Here is a 22,726-nt window from a genome sequence, read left to right on the forward strand (position 1 = left end):
AAGTCTATATGGAAATAAGATTTACCTCTTCTGTATTACATACACCAAACAGCATAAATATTGAAAAGCATCAGCCCTGACAGGTGTGGCTCAGTTGGTTGAACATCCTCCTGCAAATGTTGCTGGTTCGATCTTCAGTCAGGGCACATGTCTGGGTTGTGGACCAGTCCCTAGTTGGGGCATATGCAAGAGGCAACTGATCAATGTTTCACACACTTTCTCCTTCCACTCCCCTCTAAAAATAAAATCTTAAAAAAAAATTTAAAAGCATCATAATACAAAGCAGTCAAACATTACATTAAAAGCAGTAGCAATACTACTCAACAGTGTCCTGTTTCACTTCACATTTAGCATTTTAACAACATTACAATTACAATGGAACTGGACATTTTTCATGGTGTCCTTTTTTTCCCCCATCACTACTTATGTTACATAATGTACCTTTTAATGTACCTTGAGTATATATGGAATAATGATGTCTCTACATTCTTTTACGATCTATGCCTACAAACTTACATTATCAGCCCTCTAATTTTGTAACTGAAAGCAGGTCAGGCTACCTGTCGCTACAAAAGCCAGTACTCAAGAGGCAGGTGCTGATGTAAAGGAAAGTGGTTTATTTGCAGGTGCTGGCCATCTGGAAGATGGGGGACTCATGTCTCAAAGCCCATCCCCTGGGAAGATGGGGGTCTCATATCTCAAAGCCCATCTCCACCTGTCAGTGGAGGCAGAGATTTTTATAAGGAGGAAGCAGGGAATAGAACAAAGAAATTAAGGGAGGGGGATGAAAAGTTCTCTACGTGCAGACAAGCACAGTCCATTCTGATAAAGCAAATGATGGTCCGGTGTGCGTCATCCCAGTGCAGTCATCCTGGCTTCACGTCATCCTGGCTCCATGGTTGACGGTCAGCAAATCTCCTGGAACTGAGATGCTTGAAGGTCAAAGTCTGTATCTTTGGAAATTATTCCCTAGGATACTTATACAAACATGCTGTTCATCGATAAGCTACACATTAATCAGAGTCAGCACTTACAGAAACACTGTCAAAAAAATGTTAGAGTGGGTTACAATTTCCACCATTACAATTTTCCACTGTTACAATGTGAAGAAGACTGAACCGTATAGGGGCATTCTCCATAGCCATCTCTGGGTTGCAGAAGGTAGGAAATCACACATTTGGAATGTCCTATAATCATCCTTTGATGACCATCACATTTTGGCTTTTCTTTGAAGTTGACCTCTTTACCTCCATTGTTATTCCATTTATAGAGCAACAGGATATAATCTGTATGAAGATAACATTCCTTTCTTTGTGTCAACTACATATTCAGTAATGTTAAGATCATAAATAATTTGCTCTCATTTAAAATCACAGATGGCAATGTTAATTTTTATTTATTTATTTTTCTCAATGTTTATTTGTTTTTAATTTTTATATTTATTTATTTATTTTTTTAAAAGATTTTATTTATTTATCTTTAGAGGGGAAGGGAAGGAGAGAGGGAGAGAAACATCAATGTATGGTTGCCTTTCGTGCGTCCCCTGCTGGGAACTGGCCTGCAGGGAACCTGCCTGCAACCCTGGCATGTGCCCTGACTGGGAATCGAACCGCGATTGTCTGGTTCGCAGGCCCGTGCTCAATCCACTGAGCTACACCAGCCAGGGCTAATTTTTATTTTTCTTAAATTTATTAATTATAGAGAGAGACATAGGAAGAGGGAAGGGAGTGGGGAAAGAGAAAGAGAGAGAAACATCAGTTTGTTGTTCTACTTATTTATGCATTCATTGGTTGCTTCTTGTATGTGTTCTGACAGGAGATTGAACCCACAACCTTGGTGTATCAGGACGATGCCCTAACTAACTACCCAGTCAGGGCCTCAATATTAATTTTTTAAATTGAGGATAGCATTCTTTATTTTTATTATAAAAAGTAATAAAAACAATAAAAGTAAAAAAATTGATACTAATTAAATCTGAAATATAAAAAATAAGTATGAAAAACAAAAGTAATTCATAATCCCTTTACTTAGGGATAACCATTATTAATTTTTGGTTATAAGCTTTACCGTTTTCCTATAGGAACATAAATGAGGTCATACTTTAACATGTTGTTCGTACTTGGCCATTTTTCCAGGTTAGGAAAACAGAGATTACATGATCATAATAATATTTGTATTATGCCATTGCCTCTGTGTATCAATCCAATAAATTTGAAAATATATATCTTTTTGTTCTCCACAGCTCTGCAAAACTGGGATTATTGCTAATTCTATTTTATAGAAATATAGATGCTAAGATTCAGATTAAGTGGCTATATGAAATCTACATACCAAGTAAGTGTCAGAAATAAAGCTTGCTCTATGTCTCCTTGGCTCCAAAGTGGTGCCCTCTTCACAGGGTGACTCCTGTCTCTCTAATGAGATAATGCAGATGAAGGGGCTGTGAGACTGTATGTTGTTATTTATTTTAAGAGAGAAGCTAAAGAGAGTCACTGCCTTAGGAGCAACATCTGATTTGGCCTAAATTTTGGGCAGTTTTCTGAATTAAATATGTACAAAGGCTCTCCAAGCTGCAAACTCAATTTATCTTAATGTAAACATCATTATAACACACCAATATCAATACACAGTGAATCCTACAATGAAAATTAATTCCCGATTCGTAAAGATAGCCATGCCACATTAAAGAACAAAATTTTCTCTACATTAGAATCATTAAATAAGACAAGCTCTAAGCTAAGAAATGTGATATATAATCATAGAACACAATTTTTATTTCCATATTGATCATAAAACATCTAATTTACATCCATAGCTACTGCAACATGTTAGGAAATTCATCTCTACCAGCAGTATATATTTAAAAATTGAATTTAAAACTATTTTACATGCAGTAAAATCTATCCTTTTTATGAGTTTTGGTAAACAAAACAGTGGTATAATGACTAACATAATGAAGATATAAAACAGTTCTACCACCCCGCCCCCACTCCAAATCCCCTCATGCTTCTCTTTGGTAGCCCTTTCCCCTAGTCACCATTGATCAGTGTCCCTTTTTAAGTCCTTTTTATTCTCAGTAACTACAGACTCACAGGAAATTGCAAACATAGTACATTAGAGTCCCACATACCTGTCACCTAATGTACCTTTCTCTAATGGTGACTTTTAACATAACTCTCATACGAGATAAAAACCATGCCCTGTACTTTTGAAGGCAGGTTTTCCTTTCATTCCTTGCCTGTGTTTACTCTTTACTTTTCACACTAGTTTGATTCTGCTGTGTTAAAAGAAGCAGATGCTAGTTTCCCCTCAAATGTCTGCTGTTGCATTTTCCGTATTTCAGTTAGATCGCCTTTAATTCTCCTACATCTTTCGCCAGCTTTTTCTTTATCCCACCGTTTCCCCCTAATTTAATTCTGCTGCTAGATTTTTTTTTCTTTCTGATATATGTGGCGTGGATTATCAATTCGATTTCTAATTTCTACGTCGGTGCTTCAGTTTGGTCCTTTCGTTTTAATAGCGGGGGACAGGAGGTGGGGACTGGTTAGTCCTGCTTGGGCCTTTGCAGTGTTCCTCTGTTAGCTGGCGTGGTTCTCCAAGCTCTTAGATGCTAGTGGCACTGCATAGTTCAGTCCTGTTCTAGCTCTACTCTATCTCCACTGGTCATCCTTTCATTTTTCGGCTATTTTGCTAATGTCGATAGTTTGCAGACGCCCCCCTGGTTTCAGCTTGAATCCCCCACCTCCGTCAGTGGGCCGCCTTTGTGCTTCCCAGAGCGTACAGACTTCCGTTCCGGGGACTGCCGGAGACGTGAGGGGCGGGGACTGGCCAACTTGGAGGTCACACCTCCAGGCCCTCGCTTAGCGCGCGGGGACTAGAGTGTCAGCCTTCAGCTCTAGCCCAGCATCCTGGTGCGCGGGAGGCGCTGCGCGCATGCTCCAACTGGGTTGCGCGCGGCGGCGGCAGCTGGGGGAGGGGCTGACGGAGGGGCTGGGCAGCTCCACTGCTGTACCTCCCTCCACCGTGGCTCTATTCCTACGCCACCACCCTGTGGTTCCCTGGGGTCGTCCCACTCCTCCCTGAGGCCGCAGGCGGGGCGGTAGCCTGTGCAGTTAAGGGTACCTCGCCCTGGCTCCCCTCCCCCAGCCCTGTCGCCCCGCCCTCCCGGGGCTGGGCGGCTGGGCCGGGCCGAGCGGAGCGGGGTGAGTATTCCCAGAGTCTTTACGGGCCGCCTCTTCCCAGACCGGCTCCCCGCACGGCCTTCTACACTCGGAGACTCGGGGAAGGGGCGGGGGTGGGTGGGCGGGGACGAGCCCAGCCCCGAACAAAAGGCCGGGGAAGGGGCGTCCGCTGGAGAAATGCAGGCACTGTACCCGTTGTTGCGGCAGAGCTGCATTTCGGAGTGATCCGTGGTCCGGGGTGGGGAGTGGGGGGAGGAGCCCCCTTTCCCGGGGATTGGGCTGGGCCGGGCCGTGCGCGCTCTGGGGCCGCTGCTTGGGCCTCCCCGTCGACTTTGGTAGTTAATGCCTTGTGGTTAAAGCTTGCTAGGGAATAGTAAGTCTTTATCCTTGTAACCTTGAAACAAAGGGCATTAAATTACTGGAAAGTACAGTGGGCAAGCCCCACTTAGCTTGAAGGGGTTTCAGGTGGATTGTCAGAAGGAATAACCTAACATGTATAAACTACCCCTCCCCCCCCTCCCCCAAGTAACCTGTGTACTCATAGCATCTGAAATCACGAGAGGGTGGGGCGTGCAGGAATAGTTAACTGATTTATAGAAACACTGTGGTTAAAATAAAAAGACATTTCGGAAAGGCAAAAGGATAGCTACATATCTTTTCAAAGTCAAAATGGAGTCTGGTCTCTAACACGCCCACCTGCGGACGAATTCGTTATTTAGGGGACTGTACTTTGCTTGACATAATATTGATTACAGCCCCAGCTGTGTAGTTACTTTTTTGTTTTTCTTGTTTGAGATGCAAATTATTTCTCAGTGGGAGAACAAAATACAGAAGGTTGTGGTTTTATTGCCCTATTTCCAAGATTTTTATAATTTTTACCATTCAGCTTGTTCCTTCACTGTAAGTTCAATAAATCTTTGGTACAGGTTCACTTTGTTTTTATGAATCATGTTTCTAAGTTTTAAAACATTACAATCTGACAGTGGCTTCCACTTAGTGGCAAGGGCTTACATTTGTACTTTTCAGGACTGGAAAACACAGCCCTGTTTCATACTCAGCTACGTCGTGGGACCTTTCCTTCTTGCTTCTGAAGGGTCGAATGTGGACAAGAAGAAACATTTACAAAATGAAAACTTGACACCCAACTCCCCCCCCCCCAATGTTGAGTACTGGGAAATTCGAATGAAAGTCTTGCAGTTACAAGGTTTAAGTTTGTTACTGATACTTTAATGGAGGAAACTAGTGGAAGCAGTTTCCACCAGTTCTCAAATGGCTTCATTTGGAGGTGGAAGTTACCAGATTATTTCCCCACCCACTTTTCTCTCCTCCCCACTTCCTTTCCCCCTTTATTTAGGATAAGGTTAACTGAGATTTTACTATATGATGAAGCCATTGAGTTGGGCAAACATGTTTTGTGACAAATTATAAAGTGGTAGCTGTTCCTAATGCTTACATATCTACGAGACAAGATACCCAACCCCTTAGGAAAAGCAAGAGGGTAAAGTTTATGTACGTAGATTATTTAAGACTGGGCTTGATTTTATTAATATCATTGAACTCCAGAAATGTGTTTTGGGAGTCTAGAAGCATGGTTTGAATCATACACTTAGGGAATCATAACAACAAAGCACCATAGAGATTATTTGGTGATTATCCCTTGAAAACAGATGTCTTCAAGTGTCAAGCAGGCTGAGTATAAAATGATTGGAAAGTAGGGGAATAGAGAATAAACCCTACCTAAAAGCATCCAGATTAGGGAAAGGTTGCTAAAAACTGCAGAATCAGAGTCTCCGCTAATGTACGAGGCACCCCAAACCTTAAGGGCTTGACCTCCTTCCTAGGTTTGTGGGACCCAGGAAGAGACTTCACTAAAGTGAATTTATCACTGTCATATAATAGCTTTCAGAGAAAAACTTTTTAGTCATCTCTTTTGAGCTCAGCCATTGACCTGCAATGGTTTCCTGTTGGTCACTGCTTAAATGGAATATTTTTACAGAGTTTTAAGAGTATTTGTAAACTGCCCCCCTTTTTTCTTGTATTTTATAATCTGTATGCCCCAGTTAGACTCTTTTCCTGTCTACCCTGCCTCATTTCAAACTCATTCTACCACCTCTACCCACGAATAATCCTTGTCATCCAATTATTTATTGTACTTCTTCCTTTCAGTATCTTCTTATAATTCTTAAAATTAATTCAAGAATTATCTGAAGTATAACTTCAGACTGACTTAGGTCAAATCGCCACATTTAACAGCTGTGTTACCTTGGACAAATTACATAACCTCTCTGTCCCAATTTCCTCATCTGTAAAATGGAGAAAATCATAGTAAGTACCTCAGGGTTTCAATGAAGTTTCAACAAGTTGGTACAGTTTTTGACATGTTGTAAGAGCTCAATACATGCTACTAGAATTATTATTTTAATCCATATTCTTTAAACAGTGGTTAAACAATTTATCACTAGATTTTGCTGTCTTTTATTTCTAATGGTCTTTTCAGTTTGAATCTTTTCTTACAAATTCGATTACAAATTGTCGAGGCAAAGACCGTACATTATATTCATCTTGAAAAGTTGCTGAAAGTTCTTCCAGGATGATTTTAAGGACTCAATACATTTTTTCCTATTGTACTATCTAATATTCTTTTCTTCCTGTTCTCCATTTTAGTTTGTTGCTTATATTTTAAAATTTATCACTATTTGTTTCTAAAAGTATTTGAGTTAGCTTATAATCTATATATAACATAATAACATACAAAATAAAGATAAATCAGGGTCTTGAAAATAGAAAGCTTGAATAGAAAGACTGGAGTGTAGTATACTGAAATACATACCATGAAAAGTTGTATAATTGTTAAAGATGGACCACAACTAAGTTCTCAGGTTCATGATGGTCAGAGGAAAGAACACAGCATTCTACTTGTTCAGGAAAAAACACAGCTTCTTTGGAAGTAAATGTTTTGTGAGTGAAATGTAGCTTGTGATAGATTTCAAAACTAGGCTAAGAAACCCTAGAGTTAATTTCTCTGGACTTCGCTAAACCCTAGCCTACTTCCCAATGTTTTTTCAAAGGGGTCTTAAGTGGCATTTTTATGGGACTGTCTCATACCTTGTAGGATGCTTATTGTACCTCATTCCCAAACATTAACCAGCGATAACAAAAATGTAGCCCCTGCTTTCTGTCATAGCCAAGTATGATCCCACTCATTTCCAAACAGCTCCTTTAAAACTGGTCCCTCCTTATGCTGGGAACCATTGAACCTCATCTGCTCATATTTTACCAGCCTATGCTCCATCTACCACCACTTTTAAAATTTTTTAAAATTTAGCACACTCTTTTTAGGCCTTGTCTTACAGGAGCTGTTCCATCTTTTGGGCGTGCCTTTCTTTGTCTCCACTTTTTAGGCCCTTATTCAGATTCAAAATTCACTTCTTCAGAAATGGAACTCAGGCCTTCCAGACTCCCTTTTTTGGGGGGTCTTTTCTGATTTCACCAGGAAAAGTTTGATATTCCTTTCTATAAGGACACACATAGAAAGCACTAGGATATTATAGATGCTGAGTGAATGAATAAAAAGCTTGTGGAGATAAAAAGGCACATTAATCTAGTCTTCAGCGAAAACTTTGCAAAAAGAAAAAACTAAAGGAATTGTCGATTCTGTTACAAAAATATCCAACCACTTATTTTCTTTTCAAAAAATGTAACGGTACTTGGTGGTATATTTGAAAAACAGCTCTATTATCTACATTTAGACTAACACCGAGTCTGTAGCTTATAAAACAGTGTTAATCATCTTCTTTACCTTTTTGCTTGTTGAATATAGCATTATTCTTGGCCATTCTTGGTTCTGACTAAAGTTAAGTCCCTCTATTCAAAGACAGCAAGAGAGTTTGAGCTAGTGGATCAGCTCAAACTAGTGGTGGAACAACTTTTCATGTATTTTCAGAGAAATCTCGTTTTATATTAAGAGATGATAACCTTCTGGTACAAGTAATGACATGGGTATCAGAAAGCTTGGATGTCATAAATGTGTTGGTTAAATGGGAAGAGATACAACTTGTCTATGGGCTTGAAAGTTGATTAGGATAAAGATACTATAAAGAGGTAGGGATATGTACTGATAGAATAAATTCATTAAAATTTTTCAGTTTTTCTTGGACTTATTACAACTTTTATTTAATGTTTACAGTGTGCCTAGCTCTGTTATAAGCATTAAGGTACAGAAGGTTAAGTCAGAAGCCCTCAGATGTTTAGACATTTTATTGCTCTTTGCTGTCGAGCAGATGGGTGAGGCTACCCTTGATTTTGTTTCTTTGTAGGTTAACTGATTTTTCTGCATGCATTTTTGTTTTTACTTTAAATTTTTATTTTTGAGATATTCCACTGGTCTATCTCTGGACTTAGGTTTCTTTCCAACTGTTTTCTCAGAAACATAGTGAATTCTTTCAACTAATGGGAATAAATCTTGTTTGTTTGTTTTTTTATTCCTTTTTGTTGGAAGTAAATCTTTTTAATCCCTTTTTTTTCTAGCTCAGGAGTAATTTTTCAATTTTATGTTTGCTTATACGATTTCAGTTCAGCAAGGCCAGTTGTTTGTAGGTTAGATCTGTGTTCTTTGTACTTCTGTCAATCAATACGTGTTGTTTTCATCTTGGTCCTTTCCCTTCTGTGTGTTTTGAGATCTCACATGTGTGTGCTAAAATACTAATTAGATTTTTTTCCAGCTTTTAGACTGTCATCTGTTGCCTCTAATAATTTATCTGTATTGTGAAGACATGCTTGCGTTCCTTCCAGTTTTCCTTTATCCAGTTTTCTTTTTAATCTCAGCTGTTGTTCCCTCCAACACACGATCCTCTCCTCCACCATCTCTTGCTTTTGGAAGGTGGGTTTTTCTTTTTCCTTTTTATTTGGGTGCATAAAGTAGATATTCGAAGTTTTTCTTCTGATTCCCAGTGTAAGGCTACTTCAGCAGCAGGCTTTCCATCTTCCTCTTTATCATGGTGCTCATCTTTCTTAGGGGGCAAGAGCTTCTTATTGGCCCAGTACTGTTACTGATGTTTTTGGTTTTGTGTTGACAGCACAGGGACTTGTATAGGGATGGTGCTGACCTGGCCAGAGTGTGCGAGCTCCCTTCATCCCTTCCACCACACCTGGATGTTGGAACATTCTTGTGCTCCATGTTGGGTTGGAGAACAGGGTGACAGGTGTAACCAAATATATGAAGGATAGATCTTTTCTGTACTCAGAAAAGTTCCTTCCTTTCTTATTGTTTAATCTTTTGCTCCTGTGTTTATAATGAGGGAAGTGATTTCAAATAATTTATGTTTTTTTGCGGGAAAGGGTGGTGATGCAATTATTCTGAGGCTCATCCTATTCCCACAGCTTCCTGTTGCTGACTTTCTATCACAGTGTGCAGTGCTCCAGTTGACTTCACCTTCCACTTCTGGCCATGAACATTATATTTTTGGGTGACAGCTGCCTTGAAAGAGAATGAATGTGCATTGGAAGCCAGTAGGGGAGGGGGCAGCTCAGGTTCTTTTTTCGGAAGGAAATATAGAATGTGGACAGTGAGATGTTCTCTTATCTTCTTTTTAACTGGAACTCAGACTGCAAAGGTCATAGCAAGTGCAGTTACCACTGAAGATCCCTCAATTCCAGTCCAGGTACAGTGTTGTATCTCATTTAAACTTTGATTTGGGAATGTTTCAGTGGGAACCGAAGGGGGACACTGAGCCTACTGTCCAGGTGCTGTCCTGACTGAACACACATCCTCCCTTTTGCTGCTTTCCTGTTTACTGGGTTACCTGGGCCATGTCCTCTGTGCCCCACCTCAGCTGCCAAATGCTTTGACGTCCAGGCCCTTCACTATCCCCATCAAAATGATCCTTTATTATTTTTTTTTGGTCTCAATTTTCTAGCATTATTCCTCCTCAAAAGTATTTCTGGTGCTAATTATAAATGCTTACTTGGGGCCTTCAAAATCAGGTAATCCTTCTGGTCTGGGCCTAGGATTGCACAATTACATTTGTACTCTGGGTGCTTCTTTGCATTCTAAAATTTGAGGACCATTGTGCGAGAACCCTGCTAGGTAAGTGATTAACTCATTAAATGAATTTAAGCCAAATTCTCATAAAGGTAATGGGTTGAGTTTACCTGTCTAGCAAGTAATTGCATGCTTTGTTAGGAAAGAGTCTAAATCTAAAGTTACAATAATGTAAAACTGTTGCAGGGAGGGACAAGTACAGAGGAAGTTGCTTACTTTTATTAGCTAAAAATAATCTTTAATGTATAACGGTATCCATAGTATGTTCTGTGATAATCACATTTTTATAAATGATCTTAAGTTCTGCAGAAATTTAGTTATATTTCTTAAGGTGTTTTAGTTTCCTTATAACTGATACACGTTGATTTATAGATTCATCAAAAGAAATGTCTCTGACCCCCCCCAAAAGTCTGAGTTCTCCACACATTAGATTGAAAACCACGTAAAAAATGTGGAGCATAGTAGTGAAAAAATGTTTTTAATTAAAAAGGGTCATTTGAACAATGATTATACATGGTGTTAGAATGCACTGGGGCTGCTTTTCTGAAAGGATACATTTCATAACATCAGGATAAGCTTCTTCACACTGTCCGGTCATAGGGCTGACCTGTAGTTTAGAAAGACTGCTTTCAGTTGGTGGGCAAAAAGGTTTCCTGCCTTTCCAATCCGTAGGCTCTGCTGAAGCAGCCAAAGAAAGGTTTTGATTGAGTTAAAAAAAAATCAGACAGCTGTTTGGCGAGAGTGAGACTCTAACAAAATAGATGTATTAACTTATTCTTTATGACACAAAACAGCTCTTTTTTCTAACTTTTCCTTGTAAGAACGGAGAGGCTCATTGTTTAGGATGCGATGAGAATGAGAATTCGCCTTTTTACTGAGAATTCACCTGTGTTCTGTCTAAGATGTCTCAAGACGGGAAACAGGCAGTTCACATCTAAGGTTTTTCATTTGCAAATTAAGGATTATTTTTGCCATTATTACTTAATAAGCTACAGTTGTGGTTGTCATCGTCTCTATCATAATTTAAGCCATTTCATAATAGGAAGTTATAAGATTCTAATTCCTGCCTCTGTTAGTCTGTGAACTTAGAAGAGGACCAGACAGTATTACAACTTGAAAAGTACATATAAAAATGTTGTATTATATTTTTACTTTTAACAAGGTGAAATATTCTTACTTGAGCGAAGACACAATGATTGTTCAGTACAATTTCATTAAGGCACATTACAATGATTTGAATTGAAATGGATATCACTTCAATATAGTACAGTTTTTAATTTTGTAATCAAGGCCTAACTGTTTGTATTACTGTATATAACATCCTTCAGCAAAGTCCAGCCCTTAGATAATTTTAAAAGTATTCAACCAAATATTAATTAGTGCTTTGATGTTCACTCATCTTGCTAGTGGCACAGTGTGTTAATTAGATAAACTGTGGCTACTGAGTGAAATATTATGTTTCAACTAACATTCTGAATAGTTCAGTGAACCTCGAGTAACTGGAGGGCTTAGGGCATGGAGTGTTTTTACTTAGTTCAATTTTGTTATTAAGTGAGGGTTTGTTTGAAATTTATGAACTGTTCCAAGATATATTGGTATTCTTTGTGAATTAAATTCAGGGTTTTTTTATTGAATATCTTTCAATATATATCAGGGTCATCACATAGTTGGCAAACTGTTTCTCTGGCTGTACCATTTCGTTTTTCAGATTCCAGTGCGGCATCCTCTACTGCGTAATTGAATGTGTTCTGTTGTCAGTTGTGTAATGTTGATTTACAATCCGTGTTTCCAGCCCAGATGTCCATATTTCTTTCTTTTTTTTCTGAGTTCCAGATCCATGCCAAAATGCCTGCTAGCTATCATCACTTGGGTATTCCACAGGCATTTATTTATTTATCTTTTTATCTATTTATTTTTGGGATGAAATCTTTTTTTTCAAAAATTTTTTTCAGTTACAGTTGACATTCAGTATTATTTTACATTAGTTTCAGGTGCACAGGATACAATGCACCTGAACAGGTGCACAATTGTACAATTATATAATTTACAAAGTGATTCCCCTGATAACCTGGCATCTACACAGTTATTACAATATCATTGACTATATTCTTTATGCTAAACTTTACATTCTGTGACTATTTTGTAGCCATCAATTTGTACTTCTTAATTCTATCACTTTTTCTTCCCATCTCACTAACTCCCTTCCCCTCCCTCCGGCAATCATCAATTCTCTGTATCTATGAGTTTGTTTCTATTTTGTCTGTTTGTTTATTTGTTCTTTAGATTCCCCTATAAGTGAAATCATATGGTATTTGTCTTTCTCTGTCTGACTTATTTCACTCAGCATAATACCCTCTAGGACCATCCATGTTGTTGCACATGGTAAGATTTTATTTTATTTTTTATGGCCAAGTAACATTCCATTGTATAAATGTACCACAGTTTTTTATCCACTTATCTGTTGATGGGCACTTGGGTTGCTTCCATATCTTGGCTATTGTAAATAATGCTGCAGTGAACATAGGGGTGCATATAGTCTTTCAAATTAGTGTTTTGGGTTTCTTTGGATATACACTCAGAGTGGAATCACTGGGTCATAAGGCAGTTCCATCTTTCCTGTTTTTTGAAGAACCTTCATACTGTTTTCCATAGTGGCTGCACCAGTCTGCATTCCCACCAGGGATGCACCAGGATGCTTTTCTCCACTTCCTAACTAACACTCATTTATTGATTTAGTTATGACAGCCATTCTAACAGGTATGAGGTGATATCTCATTGTGGTTTTAATTTGGACTTCTGTGATGATTAGTGATGTTAAGTAACTTTTCATATGTCTATTGGTCATCAGTATGTCCTCTTTGGAGAAGTGTCTATTCAGGTCCTCTGCCTATTTTTAGATTAGATATCTTTTTGTGTGTGTGTGTTGAATAGTATGAGTGCTTTATAAATATTGGATATTAACCCCTTATTAGCTGTATCATTTGTGAATATTTTCTCCCATAGTTTGTCTTTTCATTTTCCTGAGGATTTCCTTTGCTGTGTGTAAACTTTTTAGTTTGATTTAGTCTCATTTCTTTAATGTTTTTCTCATGTTTCCTTCATCCAAGGAGATATATAAAAAAAAATATTCCTAAGAGAAATGTCAGAGACTTTACTGCCTTTGTTTTCTTCTAGGGTTTTTATGGTTTTGAGTTTTACTTTTGTCTCTAATCCATTTGGTTTCATGCTTGTGTGTAGTGTGAGAAGGTGGTCTAGTTTCATTTTTTTCCCATGTATCCAATTTTCCCAACACCATTTATTGAATAGACTGCTTTTACCCTATTGTATGTTCAACTGGTCATATAGATGTGGGTTTATTTCTGGGCTCTCTATCCTGTTCCATTGATCTATATGTCTGTTTTAATTCCAGTACTGTGCTGTTTTGATTGCTCTGGCTTTGCAGTATAGTTTGATATCAACTAGGATAATACCTCCTAATTTGTTCTTCTTTCTCAAGATTGTTGTGGCTGTTTTGGTCCTTTATGGTTCTATATAAAGTTTGGGATTATTTGTTCTAGTTCTGTGAAAAATAGCATTGGTATTTTGATGGAGATTTTGTTGAATCTATAGATTGGTTTGGGCAGTATGGACATTTTAACAATGCTAATTCTTCTTATCCATGAGCACAGCATATACTGTCAGTTATTTGTATCTTCTTCAAATTCTTTCTTCAGTGTCATACGTTTTTGAGTATAGATCTTTTACAACCTTGTTTAGATTTCTAGGTGTTTTTTTTTTATCCAATTGTAAATGGGATTGTTTTCTTAGTTTCAGTTTCTGATAATTCATTATGGGTGTATAAAATTTAACCAATTTCTGAATATTTAATTTGTAACTTGCTATTGTACTGAATTTATTTACGATTTTAGTAGATTTTTGGTGGAATCTTCAGGATTCTCTATATGTAGTATTATGTCATCTGTAAATAATGACAGTTTTACTTATTTCTTTCCAATTTGGATGCCTTTTATTTCTTCTTCATGTCTGATTGCTGTGGCTAACACTTCCAATACTGTGTTGAATAAGAATAGTGAAAGTGGTCATTTATGCTTTGTTATTGATGTAAGGAAAACACTTTTAGCTTCTATTTATCAAGTATAATGTTAGTCATAGGTTTGTCATACATGGCCTTTATTATGTTGTATGTTCCCTCTATTCCCACTTTGTTATGAGTTTATTTTAAATCATAAATGGGTGTCAGATACTTTTTCTGTATCAATTAATATGATCATATGATTTTTTATCTTTCATTTTGTTCAATCTGACCAGCCATTCATGCGGAAAAGTCTCTGTTAACAGCTTGGGTGAGCCTGTAATTTGGGTTGAATGGAGTCTCAGGAGATCTCCATGGCGGAGTAAACCATGTTAGCCAGGTTAATGAAATTTCAGATGTGGCACCCACCTGCTGGATCTTTGACTCTGTCGGGTGGGGGGTGGTTCGGATAGGATATAATGGCCTCTGCCTACCTCTGTGTCTGTCAGAAAGCTGTCTCCCAGCTCTCACCTTGATGCCAGACACTTTACTTCCTCTCCACTTCCAGCCTTTCAAGCTGCTACCCCAGTTCTAGAACTCAGAGGGAGTGAGTCTGAGTAAGTCCATGTGTGGGTTCTTCAAGTGGAACTGCTTGGGACTCTAGAAGTTTCTCCCAGCACTCATTTCCCGCTGGTTTTTTGCCAGAAGTTATGAAGACTTATCTTCCTGGTACTGGAACCCTGTGCTTGGGGACCTGGTGTGGGGCTCTGACTTCTAGCTCCTGAGATAGCCCTTCCAAATTTTTATCCACCAGGTATGTCCTTTCCTCCCACTAGTCAAGATGGATGTGGTCTCTCCAATTCTGCAGCTGTCAGACTTCCATTCATCTCTATCTCTGGTGGCTCCAGTGATGGTTGTTCTGTAGTTTAGTTGCAATTTTGATGTGGTTGTGAAAGGAATCGAGCCTTGTTTACCTATACCTTCATCTTTCCAATGGTTTTTTTATTCTGATCTTTTCAACTCTAAGTGCCTATTCCCTATTGTCTGTGAAAGAGTCCAAACTTTTGCATTACATACACACCATCCCTCCTTTGTGAGGGATCCGTCTTGTGCCTACTGTAATCTGTGTATAACTTCATTATTGTATAGACTTTAAATAGGAATCCTCCTTTGCAATGCTGTCAGAATTGAGACTTGAGCAGCTAATTGAAGATGTTGATTAAAGGTAAAGTTAAAAGTGATACATGCCAAACAAAGAGTTATGGATAAGCAAGGAGTTTGATATGAAGGAAAATGGTGAAGAATATTTAAGATACTTTCTGCTTAAGGTTTATAAGTTACAGAAAAGTAGAGTCTATAAACCCCTGTAAACACTTATGCCAATAATGTTTGATTTTCTTTATTCTAATGATTCTTTTATTAAATTAAAAAAGAATATGTTAAAAAAAGAATATGTTACTTTTATGTTAAAATGCATACTTGGAACATTTTGTTTCAACTCAAAACACAGAAATACATTTATTTGCCAATTTTTTATGTATAACCAAGGCATTTTTAAAAGTGTGGGTACTTAATTGAAATTTACTTGTTTATTCTTGATTAAACTGAACCTAGAATGTATCCTCTAGATGTTCTGTTTAAACGAAAGAGCTTCCGCCTCATTGCAGCAGTCCGAGTGCAGAATTCCAGGTGTGATGCCCCAGCACCACCAGTTTCCGTTGCTTCATCCACGTCTAGTTCAATAATAGTGTGTTTTTCTAATGGAAACTTACTTTCATAAAGTATTTCCAAGGCCTTAAATCTTAGAAATAAATAGTTGTCTGTGTTTTAAAATGACATCTTATTGGTTTGGTTAGTGTAATATTTCATTAAAGTATACTTATATTATAATGCAAGAGTGTGGTTTGTGAACGTACCCTTAACTGAGGCGGGTAGAGGTTGCTTCCTAATCAGAATGCTGTAGATATGAGTTATTTTATAGTGGGAATGGACAGTGTGTTGATTAATATGGCAAAGTTGGTTGAATGGAGGTTGATTAAGAGAGTTTATACTGTAATTATTATTGTTATTATTTTTGCTTATCTCCTTTATTACAATGTAAATTCTTATAAGGTGAGGGCTATACTTATTTTTCATTTTTATATATCTAACCTTTACCTATGCACAGTGACTACCACTTAGTAGATACTGTATTTGTTGGATGAATGAACAAATTCTTATATGGATCATACTACATTTGAATAACCAGAAAGGACAGTGGACTGGGAATCAGCTAGTATAGACAGACCATTGGCCCAGGAGCCAAACTGAGGTTTGCATCCTTTCTCATTTATATTCTTGAGCAGTTTACATTGACTTTTTCATTTTAAAAGATTTTATTTATTTTTTAGCAGGAGGAAGGGAGGGAGATAGAGAGGGAGAGATACATCAATGTTCAAGAAACGTCAGTCAGTTGCCTTATGTATGCCCCCAACTGGGGACCTGGCCTGCAACCCGGGCATGTACTCTGACTGGGAATTGAACCGCAACCTTTTGGTTTGCAGAAGTGTCCAACCCACTGAGTCACACCAGCCTTTTTCATTTGACAAATGAGGATAACAGCAACTTCTGGACTGTGTGAGGATTAAATGGGAATGTGCAGTATCTAGTATAGTGCTTGACAAAGTAAGCAGTCAACAGTCAACCACATTGCCCTGAAGATGCCTGTTACTAAGGAGAACAAGGGAATTCACTTGGTCAATCTTTTCTCATTGAGAAATTTGAACTACGTATTCTGAGTTTTCTTCCAGCTCTAAAATTCTCTTTTAATAAGCAATGTTTTATGTTTTAGACAGATTTACATAACAAATGTACAGGTACTCCTTGATTTGTTACATTTTTAGACACAATTTATAAAGTAGGACCTTGAACAAATATTTTCAGACTTAAGAGCATCATTTGTTAGTGAGTTAATTCTCTAATAAAATGTAAAGAACAGCTCAGCTCTGCCTGTCACTGTCATACCATCTACATAAGAGCTGAAGTAGGGGCAGAAAAGGAAGTTCTGAGACGCATTAGCTTAGAAGAAGTGAGGTAAAAGGAAGCTCTTGAAACTAAATTCATGGACTTGTATTTTCTGATTAAAAAGTGGAGATAGGATGAGAAAGATGGAAAGAAAAAACAATTTTTGGAATGGCTCTGAGGTCGTTTTCCATTTACATTCCAATTTTGGTTTGTTGACATAAATAAGTGAATTAGCAGCATTCCTTTCAGTATTCATTCTACAGCTGATGCTGATACTTAGTTTTTATGTTGCAGTTATCATTTAGTATGGAAGAAGATGAGTTTTTTGGAGAAAAAACATTCCAGAATTATTGTGCCGAATTTATCAAACATTCACAGCAGATAGGTGATGGCTGGGAATGGAGAACTTCAAAGGTAAGAATAGAAAATTTTATTTTTCTATTTTGGTGAGGTTTTCTTTTTCTTTCTCTTTTTTGGTCATGTAAACCCTTAGTAATTGAAACTAATGTATGAAAGCTAGCTTGATTTAGTAAAAGGCTTAAATTGAGAAATGTTTTAAAACAGATGTTCATTTTATTACTTCAACTATATGTACTCATTATAATTAGGCTAATGAAGTATTATCTAGAAAAGTCTTTAGGTGACCTGCTTTAATTTAATAGATAAGGATGCTTAGCATATTAATTATCTGAATATAAATAGATGCTTCTGTGGTGCCTCCAACCATTTGTTTACGCTATTAATTTTCTTAGGAAACTATCTTCATCCAGAGAGTGAAAAAGATAGTCCTGAAATCAAGCCACAGTCAAACAATCACAAATTCTGAAATACTGAGGACTGTGTTAATTGAGAATTTTTTAGTACTGTAAACACGTTTCAGAACATTCTTTTGGTTTTATTTAGTAACAATAGTTAAAAGGCCTATGCACTCATTTATTTTTCACACATGTATTTAGTAAGGTTCTTTGCCAAAAGCTTTTAAAGAATTCCTTGAAATCCCTTCCTCAGAGAGTAAATTTTCTCTACTTGACATCTTATCTGATTCATGAAAAAGTGATGAATCTTGAGTCTCTGCTGATTGACTCTGTTTCCCATATGTACTCTGAGAAACATGAACAGTTTTGAGCTGATTCCTGTTATTCAGGACTGGGTCAGGGAGGTGTAGGTCTTGATCAGATCTGGAGTGTCACTGGTGAGAGAAGCCATAATTTCTTCTTGGGTCGGATGTCGTCTAGTCTTTGACAGGGTGACTCATGGGATGGTTGGGGGTTGGAGGATTCCAGCCCAGTCACTCCGTGACTGGACAGCCCATAAGCCCGCCCTTAGGGCATTCCTGCTCCAGAGTAACATGACCTTACTGACACCTTTTCTTAATTTTTGTTTCTGAGAATTTTATAATCTTATTTGCTATGGAGTTTGAGGTTTTGTTCATATTATTTCACCTGTGATTATTATGTGCCAACATATAAAAGAAGTGCTAAATTTTGTATATTAATTTGGTAACTATTCAATCACTAATTTATCCTTTTAGTTTTCATAAATTTTCATTGGTTTCCCTGTAATCTTCTAGGTAGAGTGAGGTCATCTGGCAGTGCAGAATTTTTTGTTGCTTTATTTGTAATATTTTTCTCTATTAGTTTATGAACACTTTGAGAAATGAGAAATGGTGATACAAGTTCTCTTTGTCTTCCTCTTTATCTTGATATTAATACTTCTGATATATAATAATTAAATAAAATAATTGGTTGTTGGTTGGTTATTTATTTTATTTTTTAAAAGATTTTATTTATTTATTTTTAGAGAGGGGAAGGGAAGGAAAAAGAGAGGGAGAGAAACATTAATGTGTGGTTGCCTCTCGTGTGCCCCAAACCAGGGACCTGGCCTGCAACCCAGGCATGTGCCCTGACTAGGCATGTGCCCTGTGCCCTTTGGTTCACAGGCCTGCTCTCAATCCACTGAGCTATATCAGCCAGGCTGTTGTTTATTTATTGAATGAGTAAAGGTTCCTGCCCCCTTTTGACCTGCAATAATTTGTGTGGTTATTCCTAAGAAATTTTCCCTTTTCACCAGGTTTTGTTAAAAAAAAAAGAATTTATCTTTTATCTTAAGCTTGAGGCAGAATGATATAGATTCCTGTTACCATTTCTGTGACCTAGCAGAATGGAGGAGGAGAAGGTTAGGGAGGGAACTTGGAGTAGACTATGTGCGTGCACATGTGTGTGTGTGTGTGTGTGTGTGTGTGTGTGTGTTTGTTGTGGGAGTGGTGGGGCACTGGGGAAGATCTCCAGGAGGGAATTATACCTGTTAGAAGTTTCTTCACTAAATTTGTTGAAACTAGTTCCAGGACTTGTTTATATTCTTGTTCTGGCCTGGGCTTCAGGTATGGGTATGGCTAACTCTAACTTCTTGTTTGCTGCCACTGTCTGCTGAGTTAAGAAAGTTTCCTACCTTTTGGAGTGAGAATTGCATCTTTAATTAAGGATAGTTCTTTTTAATGTGGGAGTGAGCCCAAAGATAGTATCAAAACAAAACAAAACACTGTTGAGAGAAAATTTCTACTGCCTGAGGGCAAGGCCTGCAGACTCACAGCTCTGTGGAGACTAGGTCTGGTTGTGTGAATGGGCAGAGCTGCCAGAGACACCGCAGCCTGTGGTCAGTGCTGACCACTGTGGTAGGCCTGCTGCCAGGTTGGAAACATGGGCCCAAGGGTTACCAGATCTTTCAAGGAAAGTCTAAAGGATTTTGGCAGATAAATATCTAAAATTTTAAATGTTGGCAAGTAACAGATGTTTTTTAAACATGGTGAGGAACAAAGACAATATGCCAGCGGTGCATAATAAAGGGGGACGTATGTGGCCAGCTGATGACTTATGGAATAGGGGGAGCAAGTCTGGGGGAGAAACTGGGAAGAGGCCCCACCTCAGCTTTTCTAGGGGAATGAGCACATCAATGGCTGCTTGCAACTCTTTGGCTACCATTTCTACATGGCTCATGGTTTTGCTTCCAAGCTACTTTTTCTACTGTCTTTATTCACGTTCTTAAAAAATACCACAAACTCATTACCTTTTACAAATCATCAAAGAAGATGCCACTCTTTTCTACAATGCTTGCAATGCAAAAATTAAGCCTTCTACCCTCTGTCTCAATAGTCTAGTGTGAAACTTGAAGAAAAGTTTTATTTTCAGTCTCCTTATTTGTATGTCTCAGTTCTTCAGAGGAAAGCCTCTGGGAGTGAGGAGTGGTCAAGAGAAATGGAAAGAAGAAGCCAGATCAAATCCAGATGGGCTGAGTTTCCAGTGGAGAGACACTTTTACTTTGAAAACCTTGGAAGTAATATTCAAGTGTGCGATCTACATGAATTTGTGCAACTATCTTTTTTTCAATATTATTGAAATTATTGAATTAGTGACCTAATTTTTTATCTGGTTGCTCTTGCTAGAGAATAAACTTAACAAAAACTAAATACACACACACACAATTGAGTGCACACGGAACTGATGAAATATGAATAAACTGTGTATTTTGCCAATTTCCTGGTTATATTATCATATGTCAGTTATGCAAGAGGTTGTTGTTGAAGGAAACTGAATGCAGTATAGAATATCTCTGTGTTATTTCTTACCACTGTATATAAATCAACAATTATCTCAAATTTATTTTTAAAACATGAATGTTTCTCATTAAGACCCCATATCCAATGAGTTTGGCCAAAATATCGTTGTGCTTCCTTTCTCTGTATGTATATAATTAGGGCATAGATGCTTGGCTTAATAATGTCCAAAGTAACAGCTATTATTTTTGACTGTTAGAGCACTTTGTTTTTAGGCTCCTTGTATGTAGTAACTCATTGAATCCTCACAACCAACCTAGAAACTAGATATTTTATAAGAAAACCGAGGCACAAAGAAGGTCAGCAGCTTCTCCAAAGTTATTCAGTTGGTACTTCAAGAAGTTGAGATTCAAACCCAGCTCCTGAACCTATACTCAAAGCGATGCTTTGTACTTTCTCTCAATAAATACTGTTATGTTTTCATTGTTTTATCTGTTATCTTAATGTACTGTCCATGTTATATCTAGAGAGGCTTTAGATTTTTATTTATATGATTTGTAATTTCTAGTACTATTTCCAAAGTAAAATGATATAATTGGATAGAATTAGGACTAGGTTATCTTTGTTCAGTGTCATCCTAATATTTTTGAACTTATGTAGGGCTTGTCCAATCTTCAGCTGCAGCTGAGTCTTCCCACAATAATGCTTTAGATAAGAACTTTAGCTTTTGGAGGGCCCTAAACCTTCAGTGAAAACACTTACCTAGGCTTCCTTTGGATATGGAAAAGCAAGCGGATTCTTCACATCTGAAATTCAAACTGGTTGTCAATCATTGGTTGTATTAGAATGATTGGAAAGATGAGGGTAATTATACGAGATAAAAAGAACAATGTGTCTGGAACTCAAATAAATTTGCTAATTGGACTCCTCTGTTATGAACCTCATTCAGGCCTGGTCATTTTAAGGAAAAAAACGTGTTTATGGGTAATTTTCTTATACAGCTCATTTAAAGTTCATTTCTTATACAGCTCTTAAAAGTTCATTTTACTTTTAGATTGTTTTTCTGTGTGAAGTGTAACCATTTACAAAGTCTTAATAGTTAATCAGACAGAAAATATGCTAATTTGGAAGTAACATACTTAATGCTGTTTTACTCACAATTGGATTATCATTAATGGTGACATTAAATATTAAAATAAAGAGACTTCAATCATTAAAAAAAACAAAAACAAATTCCTGCTTTGCTATTTACTAGCTGGATATTGGAAAAATTACTTAATGTCTCCAAACCTCATTTTTTTCAACTATAAAATAGGGGTAACAATACTACCAACCTAATATGGTTATTGTGTAAATTAAATGAGATTTGCACTCAGAATTTGGCATACTTTATGGCACATGTAAAGCCATATTATGGTTATAATTTTTAGTTGGTTGAAATATTCAGTGGAATATTTACAGAAGAGTGCTATAAATGAAAATGTAGTTATGTTTTTAGAAAACTCTAGGAAAGTCTGTTTAGCACCAAATATACTGTACTGGTCTGTAATATATTATTCTTTAAGATAAGAAGGGGGGACAGAAGATGGCAAATAACACTGAATGCAGTTGTTTGAAACACATTAAATATTTTAAAAATCCATGAGTTTATAATGAGAGAGAGAGAGAGGGAGAGGGAGAGAGAGAGAACATGAGAAAGAGTGGAGCAGAACAGTCTCCAAACCTAATTCATTGAATATCATTGGAGTATCTAGGATATCAACTCCTTGCTCTGAAAATTGTTAGAAAGAAAGATGTGTTTATCCTATCTTTCCTTTATGAGCTATATTTCATGATAACCACATAGCCTAATTTGATAAAGGAAAATGTTTTCTTTTAGAATTTTGTCTGGTAAACATGGAAAAGATGACAGAATTAAAAAAAATCACTATTCAGTCCCT

General features: G+C 37.4%; 1 protein-coding gene and 1 long non-coding RNA gene across 4 annotated transcripts in view; one reads left to right on the forward strand and one right to left on the reverse strand.

Moving 5' to 3' along the window:
• Window positions 1-597: 597 nt before the first annotated feature.
• Window positions 598-3,806, reverse strand: LOC128627295 (uncharacterized). The gene is made up of 2 exons (XR_008391465.1): window positions 3,743-3,806; window positions 598-924 (listed from the first exon to the last, which is right to left on the reverse strand). It is a non-coding gene; the product is annotated as an uncharacterized LOC128627295 (long non-coding RNA).
• Window positions 3,807-4,094: 288 nt separating this feature from the next.
• The window catches only part of ATG10 (autophagy related 10), a 221,037-nt gene continuing 202,405 nt past the window's right edge, over window positions 4,095-22,726 (forward strand). Inside the window, exons 1-3 of one of the 3 annotated variants that reach the window (XM_037142957.2) lie at window positions 4,150-4,202; window positions 9,561-9,841; window positions 17,531-17,650. In XM_037142957.2, coding sequence (XP_036998852.2) covers window positions 9,737-9,841; window positions 17,531-17,650 — 225 coding nt within the window. In that variant the 5' untranslated portion in view covers window positions 4,150-4,202; window positions 9,561-9,736. Of the gene's footprint in view, window positions 4,203-9,560; window positions 9,842-17,530; window positions 17,651-22,726 lie in introns of those variants that run through there. The other 2 variants (XM_037142958.2, XM_037142960.2) reach the window with 2 other exon arrangements.

The sequence above is a fragment of the Artibeus jamaicensis genome, unplaced genomic scaffold (genome assembly GCF_021234435.1).
Source record: "Artibeus jamaicensis isolate MK-2021 breed Jamaican fruit bat unplaced genomic scaffold, CSHL_Jam_final contig_373, whole genome shotgun sequence".
In the NCBI taxonomy this organism is placed as follows: domain Eukaryota; kingdom Metazoa; phylum Chordata; class Mammalia; order Chiroptera; family Phyllostomidae; genus Artibeus; species Artibeus jamaicensis.